Here is a 23,313-nt window from a genome sequence, read left to right on the forward strand (position 1 = left end):
TGAGTGGTTATTTATATAAATTTAATGAAAACTACAAAAAAAAAAATTACAAATATTAAGCCACATATTTTTTTACTGTAATTAAATGAAGGAAAAGATACAACAGACATATTAAAATAAAGAAAATATTTAACACTGAATAGTTCCCAGATTACTCACTAGGAATGGCGAGTTGTTTTTCAATGGTTTATCTTATTACAGCCTCCAAATAAATATAATTATAAAAGTGGTACTGAATATCAGTCCTGTCATCATAGTCGAAGACAATTTCTTTATTAGATATTAAAATTAATCATATTAACCTTGAAGAAATATAATTACACTATCCTTCCTCTTCACTTAAAGTCGAAACCACATACGTCACTGTCCATGCAAATAAGGCAAAACCAACAACCACCAAAAGGTTTGTGAGTGCAGACATCTGGCTTGCGTCAAGATTCTGGTTCGTACTATCATTACTTGTTGGGCCTCCATCACTTTGGCTCCCAGACTCTGCAGCCTTCGCTCTCTCTGCAAGTTCTTGCTCACGTTGAGCTAATTTGTTCTGGATTTCCTGCAGGGAGAGTATGGAACAAATCACTGTATATTAGAAATAGTCTGTACAGTAGTGCAACCCAAATTTGCAGGGTAGGTTAGGTGTCTCGAGTTCCCCACAAACTCAGAATCTACAAACATCATTAAATTCTGTCTATATACAGTAACAGATTACTTCAAACTTGGGCTCATTTTGTTTCAGAGGCTATACCTCTTTAACCCGTAAACGGTCCAAGCAGATCTATGTTCACATGTGTACTGCTACAGAAGTAGATCTACGTTTTTTTTTACATATTTTCAAATATAACAAAAAAAAAAAAGTAGATCAAAGTTTTTTTACACATTTTCAAATGTAAAAAAACAAAAAGAAGATCTACTTTTTTTGCACACTTTCAAATGTTGAAGAAACGTATATATACGTTTGGACCGTTTATGGGTTAAATATTGCTTTAACCTCTTTAACATATTTATTAGTAAGAATGTCCAGGAAAAAAAACAGTTGGGTGTGTGAGGTACAGTAAACACATTTGGAATGAAATATTGCAGCTGGTTTTCAATTTGGGAGTCACCATTTCACAAAGACAAAACTCTATAGGTATCATGAAAAAAAGGGAAAAAGCAAAGCTATTTGCAGGAGACACTTCAGTAGAAACATTGGATTACTGGGCTCAATTGTACAAAAGCGCCCTGTATATACAGCACCCTCTTTTTTTGTGTTCCACATTTTCGCTGGTTTTCAACTGAGCCATTATTCATTATGTTTTGTACTCTTTTCATACAACAGTTGCATAAGGAAAGGGCGATTGGCACCATATTTTACAGTAAGTATTCCATATTTTATTTTTTTACTTTTTTATCTGTTTTTCGTGTGTAGCTCTATTGAGCACTTAATATATAATAGTGTAAACACATGATCAGGCATTTTAGATGCAACTGATACCGTACGGGGTCAGGAACCTAAGCCGTACAAACGAGGCCCTCCTGTATATAAACACAGTAATTTAGGTAATCTCCCAGTTAGCAACCACAACGTGTTCCAGAGAAACTGGCTGCCAAGCAATTTATACACTAAAATTTTATTTCCCTTTTAAATATTCATGTTAAAACTGAAGATCATTTGGGCCAGAAAGTTTGAGCATACTTTACTTACTGAATCCAAATTGCAATAAAAGTATCAGGTAGGCATCAACACCATTATACAAGAACTGGACATGATCAAGTACAAATTATATAAGAAAAAAAAAAAAAACAGCAATGGTGCATGCACCAGAGATCCTGACTTACCTCTGTAATATCAGGAAATAGTTCAGTGAAAACCTTGTCCTTCATATTAAAACTTAAACTCTGTTGAGCTAATTGCCTTTTCTCATAGTCACTGGTTTCAATGCTGCCAAATGTTGGAGACTTCTCCAGCTGTGGATGTAAATAATAGTAAATACAATATATGGTGTAAATACAATGTGTGGTGTAAATATTATGCAGAAAATTCGGAGTGTGGAAATTAGGAGGTATGGAGTTACTAAAAGTATTAGTCAGAGGGCTGAAGAGGGGTTGTCGAGGTGGTTTGGTCATTTAGAGGGAATGGGTCAAAGTAGAATGACTTGGAGAGCATATAAATCTGTAGGGGAAGGAAGGCGGGGTAGAGGTCGTCCTTGGAAAGGTTGGAGGGAGAGGGTAAAGGAGGTTTTGTGGGTGAGAGGCTTGGACTTCCAGCAAGCACGTGTGAGCGTGTTAGATAGGAGTGAATGGAGACAAATGGTTTTTGAGACCTGACAAGCTGTTGGAGTGTGAGCAGGGTAATATTTCATGAAGGGATTCAGGGAAACTGGTTGGCCGGACTTGAGTCCTGGAAATGGGAAGCACAATGCCTGCACTTTAAAGGAGGGGTTTGGGATATTGGCAGTTTGGAGGTTGACTTTTAAACTGTCATATCTGAGTGCCTCTGCAAAGACAGTGATTATGTATGAGTGAGGTGAAAGTGTTGAATGATGATGAAAGTATTTTCTTTTTGGGGATTTTTTCTTTCTTTTTGGGTCACCCTGCCTCAGTGGGAGACGACTGACGTATTGAAAAAAAAATGTACGAAATATTCTCTCAAAGTATACTATAAAATAATAATAATAATAACAACATACTATTTTCTAAGAAAGATGCTACATTAGTGTTGTAAGGATAGGTTTACAGTGTTTATTCCTTACACGAAAAAAACCATTGTATGCAAAGCCTTTCAAATACACAAGCACATTTTCACAGGGCTAAAGTTGCAAAGTTTTAAATTTTTCTTAAATAAATGTAATCCTCTCTATGCGGAAGTGAAGAAGAATCCTTCCACCATAAGCCATGCATGTTGTAAGAGGCAACTAACATGCCGGGAGCAAGGGGCTAGTAACCCCTTCTCCTATATACATTACTAAATTTAAAAAAAAAAAAGAAACTTTCATTTTTCTTCTTAGGTTACCTGTCTCGGTGGGATATGGCCAGGTCATTGAAAAAAAAAAAAGATAAGATTTGTCGAGATTTTTAACCCATATCGTTAGTCACCCAGGATAACCCAAGAAAGTTGATGTGTCATTGATGACTGTCTGTCTTATTTCCACTGGGGTCCTTCAACCTTGTCCCCCAGGATGTGACCCACACCAGTCAAGTGACACCCAGGTACCTACTTACTGCTAAATGAATAGGGACAGCAGAGGTAAGGAAACATGCTCAGCATTTCCTCCTATGTCAGGGATCAAACCATGGACACTTAGTGTGCGAGGCGAGAGTGTTGCCAACCATGCCACTTCAATCACATAGTAAACCATAAAAGTATTCAACTTTGCTTCTTTCTTAATTTTCTTCCTTAATCTTATATAATTTAGTATTAGGGAAAACAGGTGCCATATTTGTTTTAAATTAAAAAAATAACTCAAAACTGCAAATAGGATAAAACTGTAGGAGTCAGGGCAGTGTTTTATATGCTGTGATAAACTTATGTTGTGTTTATAATGTTTTCTGTACTACATCTATCCACTCTGTTAGTTACACACATTATTGTTGCACTTCCATTCCTCAATTATTTTCACATAAAATGCCTCTAAATTTTACATATCATCCTACAATGAACTTCTACATCATTAACCCATCTCATTTAATACATACTAGTGTATAAAACTCAAAAGGCCATGAAACACTTTGTCATCATGAAATTCTCAAAACAATCTTACTCAAAACCAACGATACTTGCAGAATTAAGTACAGTGGACCCCCGAGTTTTGTGACTAATCCGTTCCAAAGAGCCTGCCGAAAGTCGAAGTTCACGAAACTCGAAACCATTTTCCTCATAAGAAATAATGGAAATAAAATTAATCCGTTCCATACACCCAAAAATATTAAAATAAAATATTTTTTCCAAATTAAATAAAGATTTACATACCGAAAACAATCAGAAATCAAATACATGCATAAAAAAATAATAATAACATTACACTTACCTTTACTGAAGGCTTCTGGGTGGATGGAAGACAGGAGGAGGGGATAGGAAGAAGGTGTACACTCTTGTTTGGAAGGAGAATCTCCTTCCATTAGGACTTCAGGTAGCAAGTCCTTTTCTGGGGATACTTCCCTTCTTCTTTTAATGCCACTGGGAACAACTTGAGAGTCACTGGACCCCTGTTGCACAAAATATCTGTCCAGAGAGGTCTGTTTCTGGCATTTCTTTATGATTTGCCTGAAGTGGAACAAGGTTTTGTCACTGAACATGTTGCAGATATGGCTTGTTTCAGCTTGGTCAGGGTGATACTTTTCAACAAAACTTTGCAACTCATTCCACTTTGAACACATGTCCTTAATCACTGAAGAAGGCACCTCCTTCACTCTCTTTTCCTCCTCCTCTGTAGCAAGTTCCTCAGCTGTGGTCTGATGCTGTTCCAGTTGAAGCTCTTGCAGCTCGTCAGTGGTTAGCTCTTCCCTGTGATCTTCCACCAACTTTTCTACATCCCCATCACTCATCTCCAACCCCATGGACTTGCCCAATGCCACAACACCTTCCACAACAGGCAGAGGGTTGGCAGGGTCAGGGTCTGCCTCAAACCCTTCAAAATCCCTCTGGATCGTGTTCTTCGCTTTCTTTACCAAAGGCTTGCACTAGCTTTCCTTGGGCCCATGGTGACTTATTTAGCAGTTGCTATCACAAAAATCAATGGATTATTACAAATGAACCTGTGGGGTGATGGTCATGTGTTGGTAAACAATGGCACACTGAGCATGAATGGCGTGGGAGACTGGCTTTGTGTGTGTGGTGATGGGCAGACGGGTACCGGACGGTAGCCGAATCACGAAACTCGAGGCCAAATTTTGCCGAAAAAACTTGCCAAAAGCCGAATTTCACGAAAGTCGATGCTGCCGAAACTCGGGGGTCCACTATATATATATATATATATATATATATATATATATATATATATATATATATATATATATATATATATATATATATATATATATATATATATAAATATAGTAAATATAAATATAAATATATATATATATAAATTATGGGGAATCAAATTTAAAATGGGAATTGACACAGTTACTTTTTGCTGATGATACTGTGCTTATGGGAGATTCTAAAGAAAAATTGCAAAGGTTAGTGGATGAGTTTGAGAATGTGTGTAAAGGTAGAAAGTTGAAAGTGAACATAGAAAAGAGTAAGGTGATGAGGGTATCAAATGATTTAGATAAAGAAAAATTGGATATCAAATTGGGGAGGAGGAGTATGGAAGAAGTGAATGTTTTCAGATACTTGGGAGTTGACGTGTCGGCGGATGGATTTATGAAGGATGAGGTTAATCATAGAATTGATGAGGGAAAAAAAGGTGAGTGGTGCGTTGAGGTATATGTGGAGTCAAAAAACGTTATCTATGGAGGCAAAGAAGGGAATGTATGAAAGTATAGTAGTACCAACACTCTTATATGGATGTGAAGCTTGGGTGGTAAATGCAGCAGCGAGGAGACGGTTGGAGGCAGTGGAGATGTCCTGTCTAAGGGCAATGTGTGGTGTAAATATTATGCAGAAAATTCGGAGTGTGGAAATTAGGAGAAGGTGTGGAGTTAATAAAAGCATTAGTCAGAGGGCAGAAGAGGGGTTGTTGAGGTGGTTTGGTCATTTAGAGAGAATGGATCAAAGTAGAATGACATGGAAAGCATATAAATCTATAGGGGAAGGAAAGAGGGGTAGGGGTCATCCTCGAAAGGGTTGGAAAGAGGGGGTAAAGGAGGTTTTGTGGGTGAGGGGCTTCGACTTCCAGCAAGCGTGCATGAGCGTGTTAGATAGGAGTGAATGGAGACGAATGATACTTGGGACCTGACGATCTGTTGGAGTGTGAGCAGGGTAATATTTAGTGAAGGGATTCAGGGAAACCGGTTATTTTCATATAGTCGGACTTGAGTCCTGGAAATGGGAAGTACAATGCCTGCACTTTAAAGGAGGGGTTTGGGATATTGGCAGTTTGGAGGGATATGTTGTGTATCTCTATACGTATATGCTTCTAAACTGTTATATTCTGAGCACCTCTGCAAAAGCAGTGATAATGTGTGAGTGTGGTGAAAGTGTTGAATGATGATGAAAGTATTTTCTTTTTGGGGATTTTCTTTCTTTTTTTTGGGTCACCCTGCCTCTGTGGGAGACGACCGACTTGTTGAAAAAAAAAAAAAAAAAAAAAAAAAAAAAAAATATATTATATATATATATATATATATATATATGTATATTGTATATGTATATTGTTGGAGAGAGGGGGTAAAGGAGGTTTTGTGGGTAAGGGGCTTGGACTTCCAGCAAGCGTGCGTGAGCGTGTTAGGAGTGAATGGAGACGAATGGTACTTGGGACTTGACGATCTGTTGGAGTGTGAGCAGGGTAATATTTAGTGAAGGGATTCAGGGAAACCGGTTATTTTCATATAGTCGGACTTGAGTCCTGGAAATGGGAAGTACAATGCCTGCACTTTAAAGGAGTGGTTTGGGATATTGGCAGTTTGGAGGGATATGTTGTGTATCTTTATACGTATATGCTTCTAAACTGTTGTATTCTGGGCACCTCTGCAAAAGCAGTGATAATGTGTGAGTGTGGTGAAAGTGTTGAATGATGATGAAAGTATTTTCTTTCTGGGGATTTTCTTTCTTTTTTGGGTCACCCTGCCTCGGTGGGAGACGGCCGACTTGTTGAAAAAAAAAAAAAAAAAAAAAAAAAAAAATATGTATATATATATATGTATATATATATGTATATATATATATGTATATGTATATATATATATGTATATGTATATATATATATTTATATATATATATATATATATATATGTATATATATATATATATATATATGTATATATATATATATATATATATTTTTTTTTTTTTTTTTTTTTTCAACAAGTCGGCCGTCTCCCACCGAGGCAGGGTGACCCAAAAAAGAAAGAAAATCCCCAAAAAGAAAATACTTTCATCATCATTCAACACTTTCACCACACTCGCACATTATCACTGTTTTTGCAGAGGTGCTCAGAATACAACAGTCTAGAAGCATAAACATATAAAGATACACAACATATCCCTCCAAACTGCCAATATCCCAAACCCCTCCTTTAAAGTGCAGGCATTGTACTTCCCATTTCCAGGACTCAAGTCCGACTATATGAAAATAACCGGTTTCCCTGAATCCCTTCACTAAATATTACCCTGCTCACACTCCAACAGATCGTCAGGTCCCAAGTACCATTCGTCTCCATTCACTCCTATCTAACACGCTCACGCACGCTTGCTGGAAGTCCAAGCCCCTTACCCACAAAACCTCCTTTACCCCCTCTCTCCAACCCTTTCGAGGACGACCCCTACCCCGCCTTCCTTCCCCTATAGATTTATATGCTTTCCATGTCATTCTACTGTGATCCATTCTCTCTAAATGACCAAACCACCTCAACAACCCCTCTTCTGCCCTCTGACTAATACTTTTATTAACTCCACACTTTCTCCTAATTTCCACACTCCGAATTTTCTGCATAATATTTACACCACACATTGCCCTTAAACAGGACATCTCCGCTGCCTCCAACCGTCTCCTCGCTGCTGCATTTACCACCCAAGCTTCACACCCATATAAGAGTGTTGGTACTACTATACTTTCATACATTCCCTTCTTTGCCTCCATAGATAACGTTTTTTGACTCCACATATACCTCAACGCACCACTCACCTTTTTTCCCTCATCAATTCTATGATTAACCTCATCCTTCATAAATCCATCCGCCGACACGTCAACTCCCAAGTATCTGAAAACATTCACTTCTTCCATACTCCTCCTCCCCAATTTGATATCCAATTTTTCTTTATCTAAATCATATATATATATATATATATATATATATATATATATATATATATATATATATATATATATATATATATATATATATATATGTATATATATGTATATATATGTATATATATATGTATATATATATATAGGAAACAAGTACACTATATTAAATTTAATACTGTACATTACAACTTGTTTGATCTATTATTTATTTGAAACTGAGCACTACTGAATTATATCTAATATTTCTGCTGTGTCTTTAAGGTCAAGATGAAAGAAAATTGACTAAGTTAAACAGAAAAAGTACTACTCTTCTGAAAGTAAAAAATAAAAAATTAAATGAAAATACACAAACCTGCACATAGGAGAAAGAAACTTATGACAGTGTTTCAGTCCAACTTGGACCATTAACTAGTCACACATTAGTAGTATGTGACTAGTTAATGGTCCAAGTTGGACTGAAACATTGTCATAAGCTTCTCTTATGTGTGGGGTTAACTGTGTAATGTTTCAGTCACAGTATTGTGCCTTTTTATTCATAAAGTGAAGAAGTTACCTACTGTAACTTGCAAGTGAGTTTTTTTACAGCAGGAAAGAATAACAAGCTGTAACCATATACAGTGGTACCCCGAGTTTCGTACAGCTCCCAACCTGAACAATTATGTAAGTGTATTATTGTGTTTTTTTAAGTGTATTTTTGGGGGTCTGAAACGGACTAATCTAATTTACATTATTCCTTAGGGGAACAAATTCGTTTGGTGACGGCACTCGAACAGCCTTCTGGAACGAATTATGTACGATACTCGGGGTACCACTGTACAATACTGTACACTGAGTCCCAGAAAAATAATCACTAGTTCTCACCATAAATGACAAAAGTCCTGTAAGTATAGTTGCCACCGACCAAGCTGGATTCCAGGTGTCTGGATGGAAGTCTGAGATGGAGAGACAAAGACGCGTGTTGGTCTTGAAGCGACCAGAGGGGGTGATCATGTAGATGCTAGGAGGGCGGAAGGGATACTCCATGGGAAACACCAACTTGCCGTGATAATATCCACCTTCGTAAAGACTCTGTTCTGGACCTTCTACTACATAATGCCTGGAGGATAATACGTACTCATATGAATTATATAATAGGGGATTAAAATAAAGCAAGAAAGAGATATGCCATTATATTTCTGTTAAGTGTACACTACTGCACATATTAATGCAGGAATGAACTCGGCAAATACTACAAGAGACATTTATCACTTTTGCATAATTAGTTTGTTATAACACCATTCTAAATTGTCTTGCATGGAAAAACATACTATATAACAGACTAAATAATACTCATTACAGGGGTGAGTACAATAATTTTATATAGTCAGGGTTTAGGGGGTGACAATCTAGTTGAAAGAGAGGGCTAGGGGAATTGTCAGGAATCGGCATTATTATTAGTACGTACGTATTTTTATTTGGGGTAGTGGAAGGGGAAACTGTGGCACCATCCCTGCATCATTACTATACTAGTGTATGCTTACCATTCAAGAATATTGGAAGGTAGGGGTTCAGCCATGACATAAGGCACAGGGTCACGTTTGATGCGCATGTAGTCGGCCCGAAGGCGCGCTGAGGCTGTGCCCGAGTGCTTCGACATAACTCAATATTCAACTTCTGCAACAAAATAGTAGTTTCTAAAACACGCAATTACTTATGAGAATACTAGCTACAATACTGTACCAGAATTAAGTACATGATTAATATATTAGTAAATATACACAGATGCAACTAATGTGACATTTTATTGTGGCAACATTTTGACAAAGCTCCTGGAGAGTGAAACATTACCACAATAAAATGTCACATTTATTTATTTATTTATTTATTTTTTATTTGGACATGATACATAGTTGTACAAAGAAATATAGCGATTGGGTGTACATGCCAAAAGCCCTTTGTATGCAGAGCATTATGGGCAGGCTGAAAATTAACTTAAGATTAACTAAGCAATGATATATTCAGTGGTAAAAATTACAGTAAACAAATTACAACATGAAGTACAAATGAGTATTTGAAATAAGAAGCATTAAAGTTATACAAATTTGTAGCATAACAATGTATAATAATACATTAATTGCATCTGCGCCCATTTCCCCAACATTCTGTTGGTAATTCCACCATTATTAATGTTTATTACAGATGTTAATGATAATTTTTGAAGACTTAAGATTTAGATAAGAGATAAGATTTCGTTTGGATTTTTAACCCCGGAGGGTTAGCCACCCAGGATAACCCAAGAAAGTCAGTGCGTCACCGAGGACTGTCTAACTTATTTCCATTGTGGTCCTCAGTCTTGTCCCCCAGGATGCCACCCACACCAGTCCACTAACACCCCGGTACCTATTTGCTGCTAGGTGAACAGGACAACAGGTGTAAGGAAACGCGTCGAAATGTTTCCACCCACCGGGAATCGAACCCGTGTGTGAAGCGGGAGCTCTACCCACCCACTAGAACCTAGAATTATTAAAAAAAAAAAGCACAGAAGGGAGCATTTCAAGTATAAGCCTTATTAATTCTTATATATATATGCCGATTTTTAATTCTGCACAAAAACTAACTTCGCAACCTAATCAAACATTGCTAAAAATTTGTGTAAACGTAAATCAGCAAAATTTATCTTTATCTACCAAAAACAAATGGTGGGAGCTCCATTGTTGGTGCTAGGGAGGATAGAAGTAAGACAGGGAAACATGCACCAACAGGGAATACAGTCACAGAAACCCAAGGCAAACGGAAACCAAGCCTGTGCACATACTATGCACTCGGTATCTGCTGGCATGGGAAATCTGGAAAAACAGATGGGACGTGCAACTATGACCACCCTAGGAAATGCCATGCCCATATGACAACAGGAAAATGCAAACTCCCTTCCTGTAAGCTTTTTCACCCTGAACTGTGTACCTCTTCAGTACAGGAAAGACTGTGCTATAACTTAAATTGCCAGGCATACCATCTAAAGGGGACAAAAAGATACAAAACATCCAGGCCATGGGAAAACCTGGGTAGCCACAGCCACTCAAGAGGGAGAGGTTTTTTAGTGCCAGGAAGGAAAAAAAACTGGCAGGAAATGGCAGAAATCGTACACCAAATCCAGTCATTCCTGGAGTGGAACCACAGTCGATGGCCTCCACTCCAAACCAACAGATACAGATACTAATGCCGGAAAAAAAATCCCCCCCCAGTACCAACAATACCACCAGTCCGATAACATTCTTCTTTGCAAATATACAGGGTCTAAAGCCAGCAACAAACAACAAAATACCTTTCATCCGTGGACTGCTTGCAGAGGCAAAGGCAATGTTCGCGGCTTTCACTGAGACCCACATAAAGGATCACTTGGACAATGAAATATGGATCCCAGGTTACAACCTATACAGATGTGACAGAGTGAACAGGCAAAAGGGGGGGGTTGGCCTGTACATTGCAGAGTCACTTGTTTGCACAGAACTGCTTAATGCCTCAAATGATGTAGTGGAAGTTTTAGCAGTAAAGGTCGAGAACCAAAACCTAGTCATTGTGATAGTCTACAAGCCTCCGGATGCAACATCCCAGCAATTCCAGGAACAGCTGTTAAAAATTGACCACTGTCTGGAAAACCTTCCAGCTCCTGCACCCAACATCTTGCTCCTGGGGGATTTCAACTTAAGGCACCTAAAATGGAGGAATATAGCAAATAATATTGTTGCAGTAATAACACCAGGAGGCAGCTCTGATGAAAACTCACACTCACGCGAGCTTTTAAATCTCTGCACAAAATTCAATTTAAACCAGCAAATAATAGAGCCTACTAGACTGGAGAATACACTAGACCTCATCTTCACTAACAATGATGATCTGATAAGAAATATCACCATATCAAAAACAATATACTCAGATCACAACATAATTGAGGTTCAGTCATGTATGCGCGGAGCCCCAGACCGACATAATGAGATTAGTCACGAGGGAGCATTCACCAAATTCAACTTCAATAACAAAAACATAAAGTGGGACCAAGTAAACCAAGTCCTAACCGATATAAGCTGGGAAGATATACTAAGCAACACAGACCCCAACTTATGCCTAGAACAGATTAACTCGGCAGCACTCGATGTATGCACAAGGCTTATTCCTCTAAGAAAAAGGAGGAGTAGATGTAAAACAGAAAGAGACAGGCGCTCCCTTTACAGGCGACGGAAAAGAATAACAGAGCGGCTAAAAGAGGTCAATATATCTGAAATGCGTAGGGAGACACTGGTCAGAGAAATAGCAAGCATCGAACTTAAGCTAAAAGAATCCTTTAGGAGTCAGGAATCGCGGGAAGAACTAAAAGCCATAAATGAAATCGAAAGAAACCCAAAGTATTTCTTCTCCTATGCCAAATCAAAATCGAGAACAACGTCCAGTATTGGGCCCCTACTTAAACAAGATGGGTCCTACACAGATGACAACAAGGAAATGAGTGAGCTACTCAAGTCCCAATATGACTCAGTTTTTAGCAAGCCGCTAACCAGACTGAGAGTCGAAGATCAAAATGAATTTTTTATGAGGGAGCCACAAAATTTGATTAACACAAGCCTATCCGATGTTATCCTGACGCCAAATGACTTCGAACAGGCGATAAATGACATGCCCATGCACTCTGCCCCAGGGCCAGACTCATGGAACTCTGTGTTCATCAAGAACTGCAAGAAGCCCCTATCACGAGCCTTTTCCATCCTATGGAGAGGGAGCATGGACACGGGGGTCGTCCCACAGTTACTAAAAACAACAGACATAGCCCCACTCCACAAAGGGGGCAGTAAAGCAACAGCAAAGAACTACAGACCAATAGCACTAACATCCCATATCATAAAAATCTTTGAAAGGGTCCTAAGAAGCAAGATCACCACGCATCTAGAAACCCATCAGTTACACAACCCAGGGCAACATGGGTTTAGAACAGGTCGCTCCTGTCTGTCTCAACTATTGGACCACTACGACAAGGTCCTAAATGCACTAGAAGACAAAAAGAATGCAGATGTAATATATACAGACTTTGCAAAAGCCTTCGACAAGTGTGACCATGGCGTAATAGCGCACAAAATGCGTGCTAAAGGAATAACAGGAAAAGTCGGTCGATGGATCTATAATTTCCTCACTAACAGAACACAGAGAGTAGTCGTCAACAGAGTAAAGTCCGAGGCAGCTACGGTGAAAAGCTCTGTTCCACAAGGCACAGTACTCGCTCCCATCTTGTTCCTCATCCTTATATCCGACATAGACAAGGATGTCAGCCACAGCACCGTGTCTTCCTTTGCAGATGACACCCGAATCTGCATGACAGTGTCTTCCATTGCAGACACTGCAAAGCTCCAGGCAGACATCAACCAAATCTTTCAGTGGGCTGCAGAAAACAATATGAAGTTCAACGATGAGAAATTTCAATTACTCAGATATGGTAAACATGAGGAAATTAAATCTTCATCAGAGTACAAAACAAATTCTGGCCACAAAATAGAGCGAAACACCAACGTCAAAGACCTGGGAGTGATCATGTCGGAGGATCTCACCTTCAAGGACCATAACATTGTATCAATCGCATCTGCTAGAAAAATGACAGGATGGATAATGAGAACCTTCAAAACTAGGGAGGCCAAGCCCATGATGACACTCTTCAGGTCACTTGTTCTATCTAGGCTGGAATATTGCTGCACACTAACAGCACCTTTCAAGGCAGGTGAAATTGCCGACCTAGAAAATGTACAGAGAACTTTCACGGCGCGCATAACGGAGATAAAACACCTCAATTATTGGGAGCGCTTGAGGTTCCTAAACCTGTATTCCCTGGAACGCAGGAGGGAGAGATACATGATTATATACACCTGGAAAATCCTAGAGGGACTAGTACCGAACTTGCACACGAAAATCACCCACTACGAAAGCAAAAGACTTGGCAGACGATGCACCATCCCCCCAATGAAAAGCAGGGGTGTCACTAGCACGTTAAGAGACCATACAATAAGTGTCAGGGGCCCGAGACTGTTCAACTGCCTCCCAGCACACATAAGGGGGATTACCAACAGACCCCTGGCAGTCTTCAAGCTGGCACTGGACAAGCACCTAAAGTCAGTTCCGGATCAGCCGGGCTGTGGCTCGTATGTTGGTTTGCGTGCAGCCAGCAGCAACAGCCTGGTTGATCAGGCTCTGATCCACCAGGAGGCCTGGTCTCAGACCGGGCCGCGGGGGCGTTGACCCCCGGAACTCTCTCCAGGTAAACTCCAGGTCCAGGTGCATCCTAAATACAACTACGAGTCCCTCGTGAAGACTCTCGCTACCTAATAAAGACTCTAGTACCTAAGTACAAGTACCTAATAAAGACTAGTACCTAAGTACAAGTACCCAATAAAGACTCTAGTACCTAAATACAAGTACCTAATAAAGACTAGTACCTAAGTACAAGTACCTAATAAAGACTCTAGTACCTAAATACAAGTACCTAATAAAGACTCTAGTACCTAAATACAAGTACCTAATAAAGACTCTAGTACCTAAGTACAAGTACCTAATAAAGACTAGTACCTAAGTACAAGTACCTAATAAAGACTCTAGTACCTAAGTACAAGTACCTAATAAAGACTCTAGTACCTAAGTACACCGGCAGCGGCAGCGGCAGCAACGGTATCCTACCAGCTCTTCTTTCTCAAAAAAACATCGCCCATCAAAACTTGTGATGGCCTAAGTGAAAGTTCAACTACATGAACCCACGTAGACCACAACATGACCCAAGAATACTAAGAATGTAACCCAAATCTTGACAAAATTAGAAGATCTAAGGAAGACAGCCCTGCTAACCCAAACACTGCCTCCGCTGCCAGACAACCACTTAACCCAAGCTCCGAGAAAACAAGCCTTCTCCTCCATTGCTACACAGTATCTACTTCAGTGATACTATGAAAGGATATCGCAGAAGACACAACACCAGTAATAAAAGAATAACAGCAAGGACCCTAGAACTCAACTTGTCTACCCAGCAGGACGCCAGTGTATCATCAACCCCTCTCTCCGCCGCCACCCAAGGAACAACAACAACAACAACAAACATGGCTGACTCCCCCTCCAACTCCACTCCCTTCAAAGGATTCATCCATGATAACTCAGGTACGATTATTCCTGACAATATCAAGGACTACATCGTTGCTCTAGAAAATGAAATCAAAGATATCAAAGCAGCACTCGAGCGACGAGATTCCAAGATAACCAACCTCGAGAATAAGATCCAAAACCTTGAAGAGAAGATTACATCGGGAAGTGTTGATACAGAAAATACTCTAAAAGCAGCTATAGCCAGTCACACTGAACAAATAACAACAATAAATATGAAGGTTGAAGAAGCAATCAAGGACTGGAATCTGAACATGCACACTCGACTAAATGAATACCTTGATTTCCAAGACGACAAAACTGAACAAGATAAGTTGTCTGATGCAGTTATAATAAACAGTCCACACATTCCTAGTGACATAACACAAGCACAGTGCAAAGAAACTGCTATCAGGATAATACAGAACCACGTACAAGTCATCGTGCAAAACAATGAAATCAAAGAAACACGTTTGTTAGGAAAACCAGGAAGTAAACACAGTATAATGATCCGACTTCATTCATACGATAAAAGAAAGGACCTAATTAAATCAGCAATTACAATGAAAAATGGAGTGTACATAAATGAGTGTCTAACAAAAAAACGTCAAAACCTTCTGTTCAGGCTGAGAAAACTTAAACAGGAAAACAAAATACATCAGTGTTTCACGCGAGATGGGAAAATACTAGTAAGGAAAACATCAACAGGACAACAATATACCATCTCAAACGAACATGATTTCTCTACCTTCCTTAGAAAAGCTGACATTTCTGTAACAGATTAAATAAGTGCCCTTAATACATATATACGTGTGGTGCATATAGTGTACGTTACTATCATATTGTACATTATTATTTTTATTATTTTTCATCACTAGCTAATGCCAACTACCTCCAATACTCTATAACTTTCTTACTGCTATTAATTGCTCATAATTTTAAATTAAAAGTCAAATCTTACTCCAAATTAATAATATTCATTTTTTCTTACCTGTCCATTTAATTTTGTTTATCACTACTTGTTTTTTTAGTCACTTTACATTGTATATTCAATTAGTGTATATTCCAATTACTTTTTTGCAAGTACCAAAACTATCTTTTGCTAGCTAGTACCAACTACCTCATTTTTTTTTTACTTTTATTGTGCAATAAACTGCTCAATTTATCTAATATTACAAATCAGATCTTACTCCTAAACCAATATTATTTCATAGTGACCATCTGTCCATTTAACTTTGTTTACCATTACTTAATTTTAGTCCCTTATATATTTTCTCCTTTATTTTAGCTTTATATAACTACCCTAGCTTATACATTCACAATTGTTAAAATAATCAAGGTGCTATTCTCAGGTGCTAAAGTAGAACAAGTTCACAATTTTGGCATTATATTCCAAAGCTCATTTATTTTATAGTACTACCTACTATCATATTCCCAAGCTCCATTATTTGATCATCACTTTATTTGTACTAGTCCCTTTTATATTGTCTCCTTTATTTTAGCTTAAAAAAAAAAAAAAAAAAAAAAAAAAAAAAATACCTTAGCTCATTATTTTACATTTGTTAAATAATTCAGGTGCTATTTTTTAGCTTAAGACTATTTACTTTGTTTTATACTTAATTCTAACTATAGATTCACTACAAATCTTATGATTACAAGCATTGATCCAGATACCAACCTCTTATTTAATGACTTAAATGAATCAAACAGTTACTGTAATTACTACACTGCAGAACAATCAAAGGCACTTCTCAGTGCCAACAACAACATAACTATCTTTAACTACAATATCAGATCTTTAAGCAAGCATTACGATGACCTCATAGCATTACTAAATTCCTTACATGCCAATATGTCCATCATTACACTAACTGAAACCTGGCTAAAGCCTGATACTACAGATGTCTATACCATTCCTGGTTACACAGCCATACACAACTGTAGGCCAGACCAACAAGGGGGTGGCACAGCCATATACTACTCAGACCAACTAGAATGTATCACTAATACTTGCACAAGAGATGAACATGGGGAATATATAATAGCCAAATTCAAATCCAAATACCTACAAAAACCTCTCACATTGATAAACATCTACAGAGTTCCACAGTCAAACATTAGCCAATTTAGTCAAAACCTAGGAAGTATGATAACTGATGCACGCATGAACAAAGATCACTTACTACTCTCAGGTGACTTCAATATAAATCTCCTGCAAGACCAGGACCCACACGTTACTGAATTCACAAACACAATGAGTAACTGTATGTTGCTACCAACAGTAACAAAACCTACAAGAGTTACAGAGACTAGTGTTTCCCTACTTGACCACATCTGGACCAACACCATATCCCCTTTAAAATCAGGCATAATTACAGATAATACCACAGACCACTACCCTACTTTCCTCATAACAACTCTTGGTAAATTACCCCAAGACACTACTAAAGTCACCTTCAGACTTCACAATGAGGCAGCCATTAATAACTTCACAACAGCATTAGCAAACATTGATTGGCACACTGAGCTAGAAATCAATACAGATATTGACGAATGTATTAATAATTTTCTAAAAAAGACTCAATACCTCTATAACAAGCACTGCCCTAAAAAAACTAAGCAGATGACAGCTAAGAGACTGAACAGTCCCTGGCTAACACCCAGCATTCTCAAATCCATAAATACAAAACACCAATATGAAAAACAGTACAGAATGGGTCACATAACCAGAGACCAAACAAAACGTTACTCGTCAATCCTAACCAGCCTGATAAGAAGGGCAAAAAAAATTGTATTATGAGAACAGATTATCCAACTTACGAGGTGATATAAAAAAGACCTGGAAAACCCTATCAGAAATTCTGGGAACAAAAAAGATATCACGAAATAGCGAAATAAAATTAGCAAAATCAGATGAACCCCAACTCCCACCAACAGAAACAGCAAACAGACTCAATGATTTCTTCTCCACTATAGGACAAAACCTTGCCAATAAAATCCCAAGCTCAGATACCCCACCAAATGACTACCTCACCGGCAACTACCCGAACACACTGTTCCTAGCTCCGACTAACCCATACGAAGTCTCCCTTATTATCAACGCACTAAAAAACAAGGCAGGAGATTTAAATACCTTACCACCCTTTATATACAAAAAAGTGTCACAAGTGCTATCACCAATCATTGCAACACTCTTTAACAAATCCATTGAATCCTCCACCTTCCCTACAGTACTCAAAATAGCAAGGGTCACCCCGATCCACAAAGGAGGAGACCAAACAGAGTTGAATAACTATAGGCCAATATCCAACTTACACCCTCTCTCAAAAATCTTCGAAAAATTAATTCATAAACGAATCTACTCCTACCTTATCTCCCAAAACATACTCAACCCCTGCCAATTTGGATTCAGGCCTAATAAAAATACTAATGATGCTATTATACACATGCTAGAACATATATACACTGCAATAGAGAAAAAAGAAGTCCCACTGGGGATCTTCATTGACTTACGTAAAGCTTTTGATACAGTTGACCATGACTTGCTCCACGTAAAATTATCACACTATGGTATAAGAGGGCACTCCCTCAACTACCTCAAGTCATACCTCAGCAACAGAAGCCAATATGTGTACGCAAATGGGGCAAACTCTTCTGCACAACCAATTACAGTTGGTGTCCCACAGGGAAGTGTCCTTGGCCCTCTTCTCTTTCTCCTATACATAAATGACCTACCAAATGCTTCTCAATTACTCAAACCCACACTATTTGCTGATGACACAACATACGTCTTCTCCCACCCGAGCCCAGTCACGCTAGCCAATACTGTAAATACCGAATTACAGAAAATATCTACCTGGATGAGTACTAACAAACTTACACTAAACATTGACAAAACCTACTTCATTCAGTTTGGTAACAGAGCTACAGATGTCCCTCTTAACATAATGATAAACGGATCACCTATCACAAAGCTAACAGAGGGAAAATTCTTAGGAATCCACCTTGATAATAGACTCAAATTTCATACACATATACAACAAATTTCTAAGAAAATTTCCAAGACTGTAGGCATACTATCGAAGATACGGTACTATGCTCCACAGTCAGCCCTCCTGGCCCTATATCACTCTCTTATTTACCCCTATCTCACCTATGGAATTTGTGCATGGGGCTCAACAACAAGTAACCATCTCAGACCACTAATTACCCAACAAAAGGCTGCAGTTAGAATGATAACAAATTCTCACTACAGGCAGCACACTCCACCAATATTCAATACACTCAACCTACTCACCATACAAAACATCCATACTTATTACTGCACCTATTACATACATAGAACACTCAACTCTGATATTAACCCTCCCCTCAAACATCTCCTTGCCAACCTCAACAGAACACATGACCATAACACAAGGCACAGATCACTCTTTGATATTCCTCGTGTCCATCTCACGCTATGCAAAAACTCAATGCACATAAAAGGCCCTAAAATCTGGAATTCATTACCTGTTAATATAAAAGAAACACTACCTGTTTATAAATTCAAGTCTCTTCTCAAAGATCACTTACTCACCCAAAACCAAATAAATACTGAATAACTGAACCTTATAAATTGTATATCTTAAATGTTTCTCACAATTATATCACATAAATGTTAAACCTAAAACCCAATCTAACTTTATTATTTTTTAAATTCACTACCTAACAGAATACTCCATTCTACTGAATTTACAACAATGAATGCAACCATATGACCTGTCTTTGTAATACTCACTTGTGCTTTATAGTAATCAGTTTACATTAATGTTTTTCACTGATTTCATCATTGCTTAGTTAATCTTAAGTTAATTTTAAGCCAGCCCGTAATGCTATGCATAGTATAAGTGGCTTTGGCATGCTGCTCTTATCTGTATTTTTTTTTTTGTACCTCTGTAAGTGTGCTCAAATTATAAATAAATAAATAAATAAATAAATAAGTACAAGTACCTAATAAAGACTCTAGTACCTAAGTACAAGTACCTAATAAAGACTCTAGTACCTAAGTACAAGTACCTAATAAAGACTCTAGTACCTAAATACAAGTGCCTAATAAAGACTTTAGTACCTAAATACAAGTACCTATTAAAGACTCTAGTACCTAAATACAAGTGCCTAATAAAGACTTTAGTACCTAAGTACAAGTACCTAATAAAGACTCTAGTACCTAAGTACAAGTACCTAATAAAGACTCTAGTACCTAAGTACAAGTACCTAATACTCTAGTACCTAAATACAAGTACCTAATAAAGATTCTAGTACCTAAATACAAGTACCTAATACTCTAGTACCTAAATACAAGTACCTAATAAAGACTCTAGTACCTAAATACAAGTACATAATACTCTAGTACCTAAATACAAGTACATAATACTCTAGTACCTAAATACAAGTACCTAATACTCTAGTACCTAAATACAAGTACCTAATACTCTAGTACCTAAATACAAGTACCTAATACTCTAGTACCTAAATACAAGTACCTAATACACTAGTACCTAAATACAAGTACCTAATACTCTAGTACCTAAATACAAGTACCTAATACTCTAGTACCTAAATACAAGTACCTAATACTCTAGTACCTAAATACAAGTACCTAATACTCTAGTACCTAAATACAAGTACATAATACTCTAGTACCTAAATACAAGTACCTAATACTCTAGTACCTAAATACAAGTACCTAATACTCTAGTACCTAAATACAAGTACCTAATACTCTAGTACCTAAATACAAGTACCTAATACTCTAGTACCTAAATACAAGTACATAATACTCTAGTACCTAAATACAAGTACCTAATACTCTAGTACCTAAATACAAGTACCTAATACTCTAGTACCTAAATACAAGTACCTAATACTCTAGTACCTAAATACAAGTACGTAATACTCTAGTACCTAAATACAAGTACATAATACTCTAGTACCTAAATACAAGTACGTAATACTCTAGTACCTAAATACAAGTACCTAATACTCTAGTACCTAAATACAAGTACCTAATACTCTAGTACCTAAATACAAGTACCTAATACTCTAGTACCTAAATACAAGTACCTAATACTCTAGTACCTAAATACAAGTACCTAATACTCTAGTACCTAAATACAAGTACCTAATACACTAGTACCTAAATACAAGTACCTTATAAAGACTCTAGTACCTAATAAAGACTAGCACCTAAGTACAAGTACCTACCTCAGAGTAACATTAAAGTCTCATAGTGATGGTGATATTGTGTTGGTGTGGGGGACGTCAGCTGTGATGCCTGGACGTCAGCTGTGATGCCTGGACGTCAGCTGTGATGCCTGGACGTCAGCTGTGATGCCTGGACGTCAGCTGTGATGCCTGGACGTCAGCTGTGATGCCTGGACGTCAGCTGTGATGCCTGGACGTCAGCTGTGATGCCTGGACGTCAGCTGTGATGCCTGGACGTCAGCTGTGATGCCTGGACGTCAGCAGTGATGCCTGGACGTCAGCTGTGATGCCTGGACGTCAGTTGTGATGCCTGGACGTCAGCTGTGATGCCTGGACGTCAGTTGTGAAGCCTGGACGTCAGCTGTGATGCCTGGACGTCAGCTGTGATGCCTGGACGTCAGCTGTGATGCCTGGATGTCAGCTGTGATGCCTGGACGTCAGCTGTGATGCCTGGACGTCAGCTGTGAAGCCTGGACGTCAGTTGTGATGCCTGGATGTCAGCTGTGATGCCTGGACGTCAGTTGTGATGCCTGGATGTCAGCTGTGATGCCTGGACGTCAGTTGTGATGCCTGGATGTCAGCTGTGATGCCTGGACGTCAGTTGTGATTCCTGGACGTCAGCTGTGATGCCTAGATGTCAGCTGTGATGCCTGGACGTCAGCTGTGAAGCCTGGACGTCAGCTGTGAAGCCTGGACGTCAGCTGTGATGCCTGGACGTCGGCTGTGAAGCCTGGACGTCAGCTGTGATGCCTGGACGTCAGCTGTGATGCCTGGACGTCAGCTGTGAAGCCTGGACGTCAGTTGTGATGCCTGGACGTCAGCTGTGATGCCTGGACGTCAGCTGTGATGCCTGGACGTCAGCTGTGAAGCCTGGACGTCAGTTGTGATGCCTGGACGTCAGCTGTGATGCCTGGACGTCAGCTGTGAAGCCTGGACGTCAGCTGTGAAGCCTGGACGTCAGCTGTGATGCCTGGACGTCAGCTGTGAAGCCTGGACATCAGCTGTGAAGCCTGGACGTCAGCTGTGAAGCCTGGACGTCAGCTGTGAAGCCTGGACGTCAGTTGTGATGCCTGGACGTCAGCTGTGAAGCCTGGACGTCAGCTGTGAAGCCTGGACGTCAGCTGTGAAGCCTGGACGTCAGTTGTGATGCCTGGACGTCAGCTGTGATGCCTGGACGTCAGCTGTGAGACCTGTACTGGGAGACCTGGTCGTCAGCTGAGGTAGAAGCAGGAGTCAGCTGAGGAACCAGGATGTCAGGAGAGGCAGGGAGAGATGCCAGCACATCAGCTCAGAGTCAGGATGTCAGCTAAACACAAGACTAAGCACGTCAGCCGACTCAGCTGGGAGAGACGTCAGGTGTGAGGGAGAGTGTCAGCTGCTGGACTCTCAACACTATTAAAATCATCCCTTATATATTATACTCACTCTCTCATATATTATTACCTTCTCTTGCCAATGGAGATTAATTTGAGTATTTAATTGCACCATGAACTTTTTTTTAATATATTACGCAAGAACTGGCTCATTTATTTCATGTTTATGGTGCAACTATGAATATACTGACACCCGCCTAATTTAAATATACTTTGTAAATAAGTAACTTTATCTAGGTACAGATACACATATGTTAGCATATGTGTAGGTTACCTAGGATCCTGCTTCTTCCTTAGGTGAATGTGACCTGACCTGACTAGGTTGGGGCATTGGCTTAACCTGGTAGGAGACTTGGACCTGCCTGGCATGGGCCAGTAGGCCTCCTGCAGTGTTCCTTCTTTCTTATGTTATTATAACACCAATGAAAGTCAGGCAGTGACTTATTTCTATTGGGGTAACTAAGTCTTTATAGGTTTTTTTTACCAGTGGGATGCGCTAAACCCACACCAGTTGTATTTGGTTTTGTTTGTACCTCACAACTTATGTAAGTTTATCTAAGTACAGATACACATAAATACAGTTACATAAATTATCATACATAGCAACATATGTAGATTTCTTAGGACAACCCAAAAAGTCAAAGTGACTTATTTCCAAT

General features: G+C 38.9%; 1 protein-coding gene across 1 annotated transcript; it reads right to left on the bottom strand.

Annotated features, from left to right (window-relative positions):
* Nucleotides 1–30: 30 nt before the first annotated feature.
* LOC138853950 (ubiquitin-conjugating enzyme E2 J2) lies at nucleotides 31–21,436 on the bottom strand. The gene is made up of 5 exons (XM_070093889.1): nucleotides 21,282–21,436; nucleotides 9,416–9,548; nucleotides 8,757–8,991; nucleotides 1,819–1,947; nucleotides 31–553 (listed from the first exon to the last, which is right to left on the bottom strand). Exons 2-5 carry the CDS (start codon nucleotides 9,529–9,531, stop codon nucleotides 323–325), a joined length of 711 nt encoding a protein of 236 aa, XP_069949990.1. The 5' UTR covers nucleotides 9,532–9,548; nucleotides 21,282–21,436; the 3' UTR covers nucleotides 31–322.
* Between the last annotated feature and the right edge of the window lie 1,877 nt (nucleotides 21,437–23,313).

This window comes from Cherax quadricarinatus, chromosome 44 (assembly GCF_038502225.1).
Source record: "Cherax quadricarinatus isolate ZL_2023a chromosome 44, ASM3850222v1, whole genome shotgun sequence".
In the NCBI taxonomy this organism is placed as follows: domain Eukaryota; kingdom Metazoa; phylum Arthropoda; class Malacostraca; order Decapoda; family Parastacidae; genus Cherax; species Cherax quadricarinatus.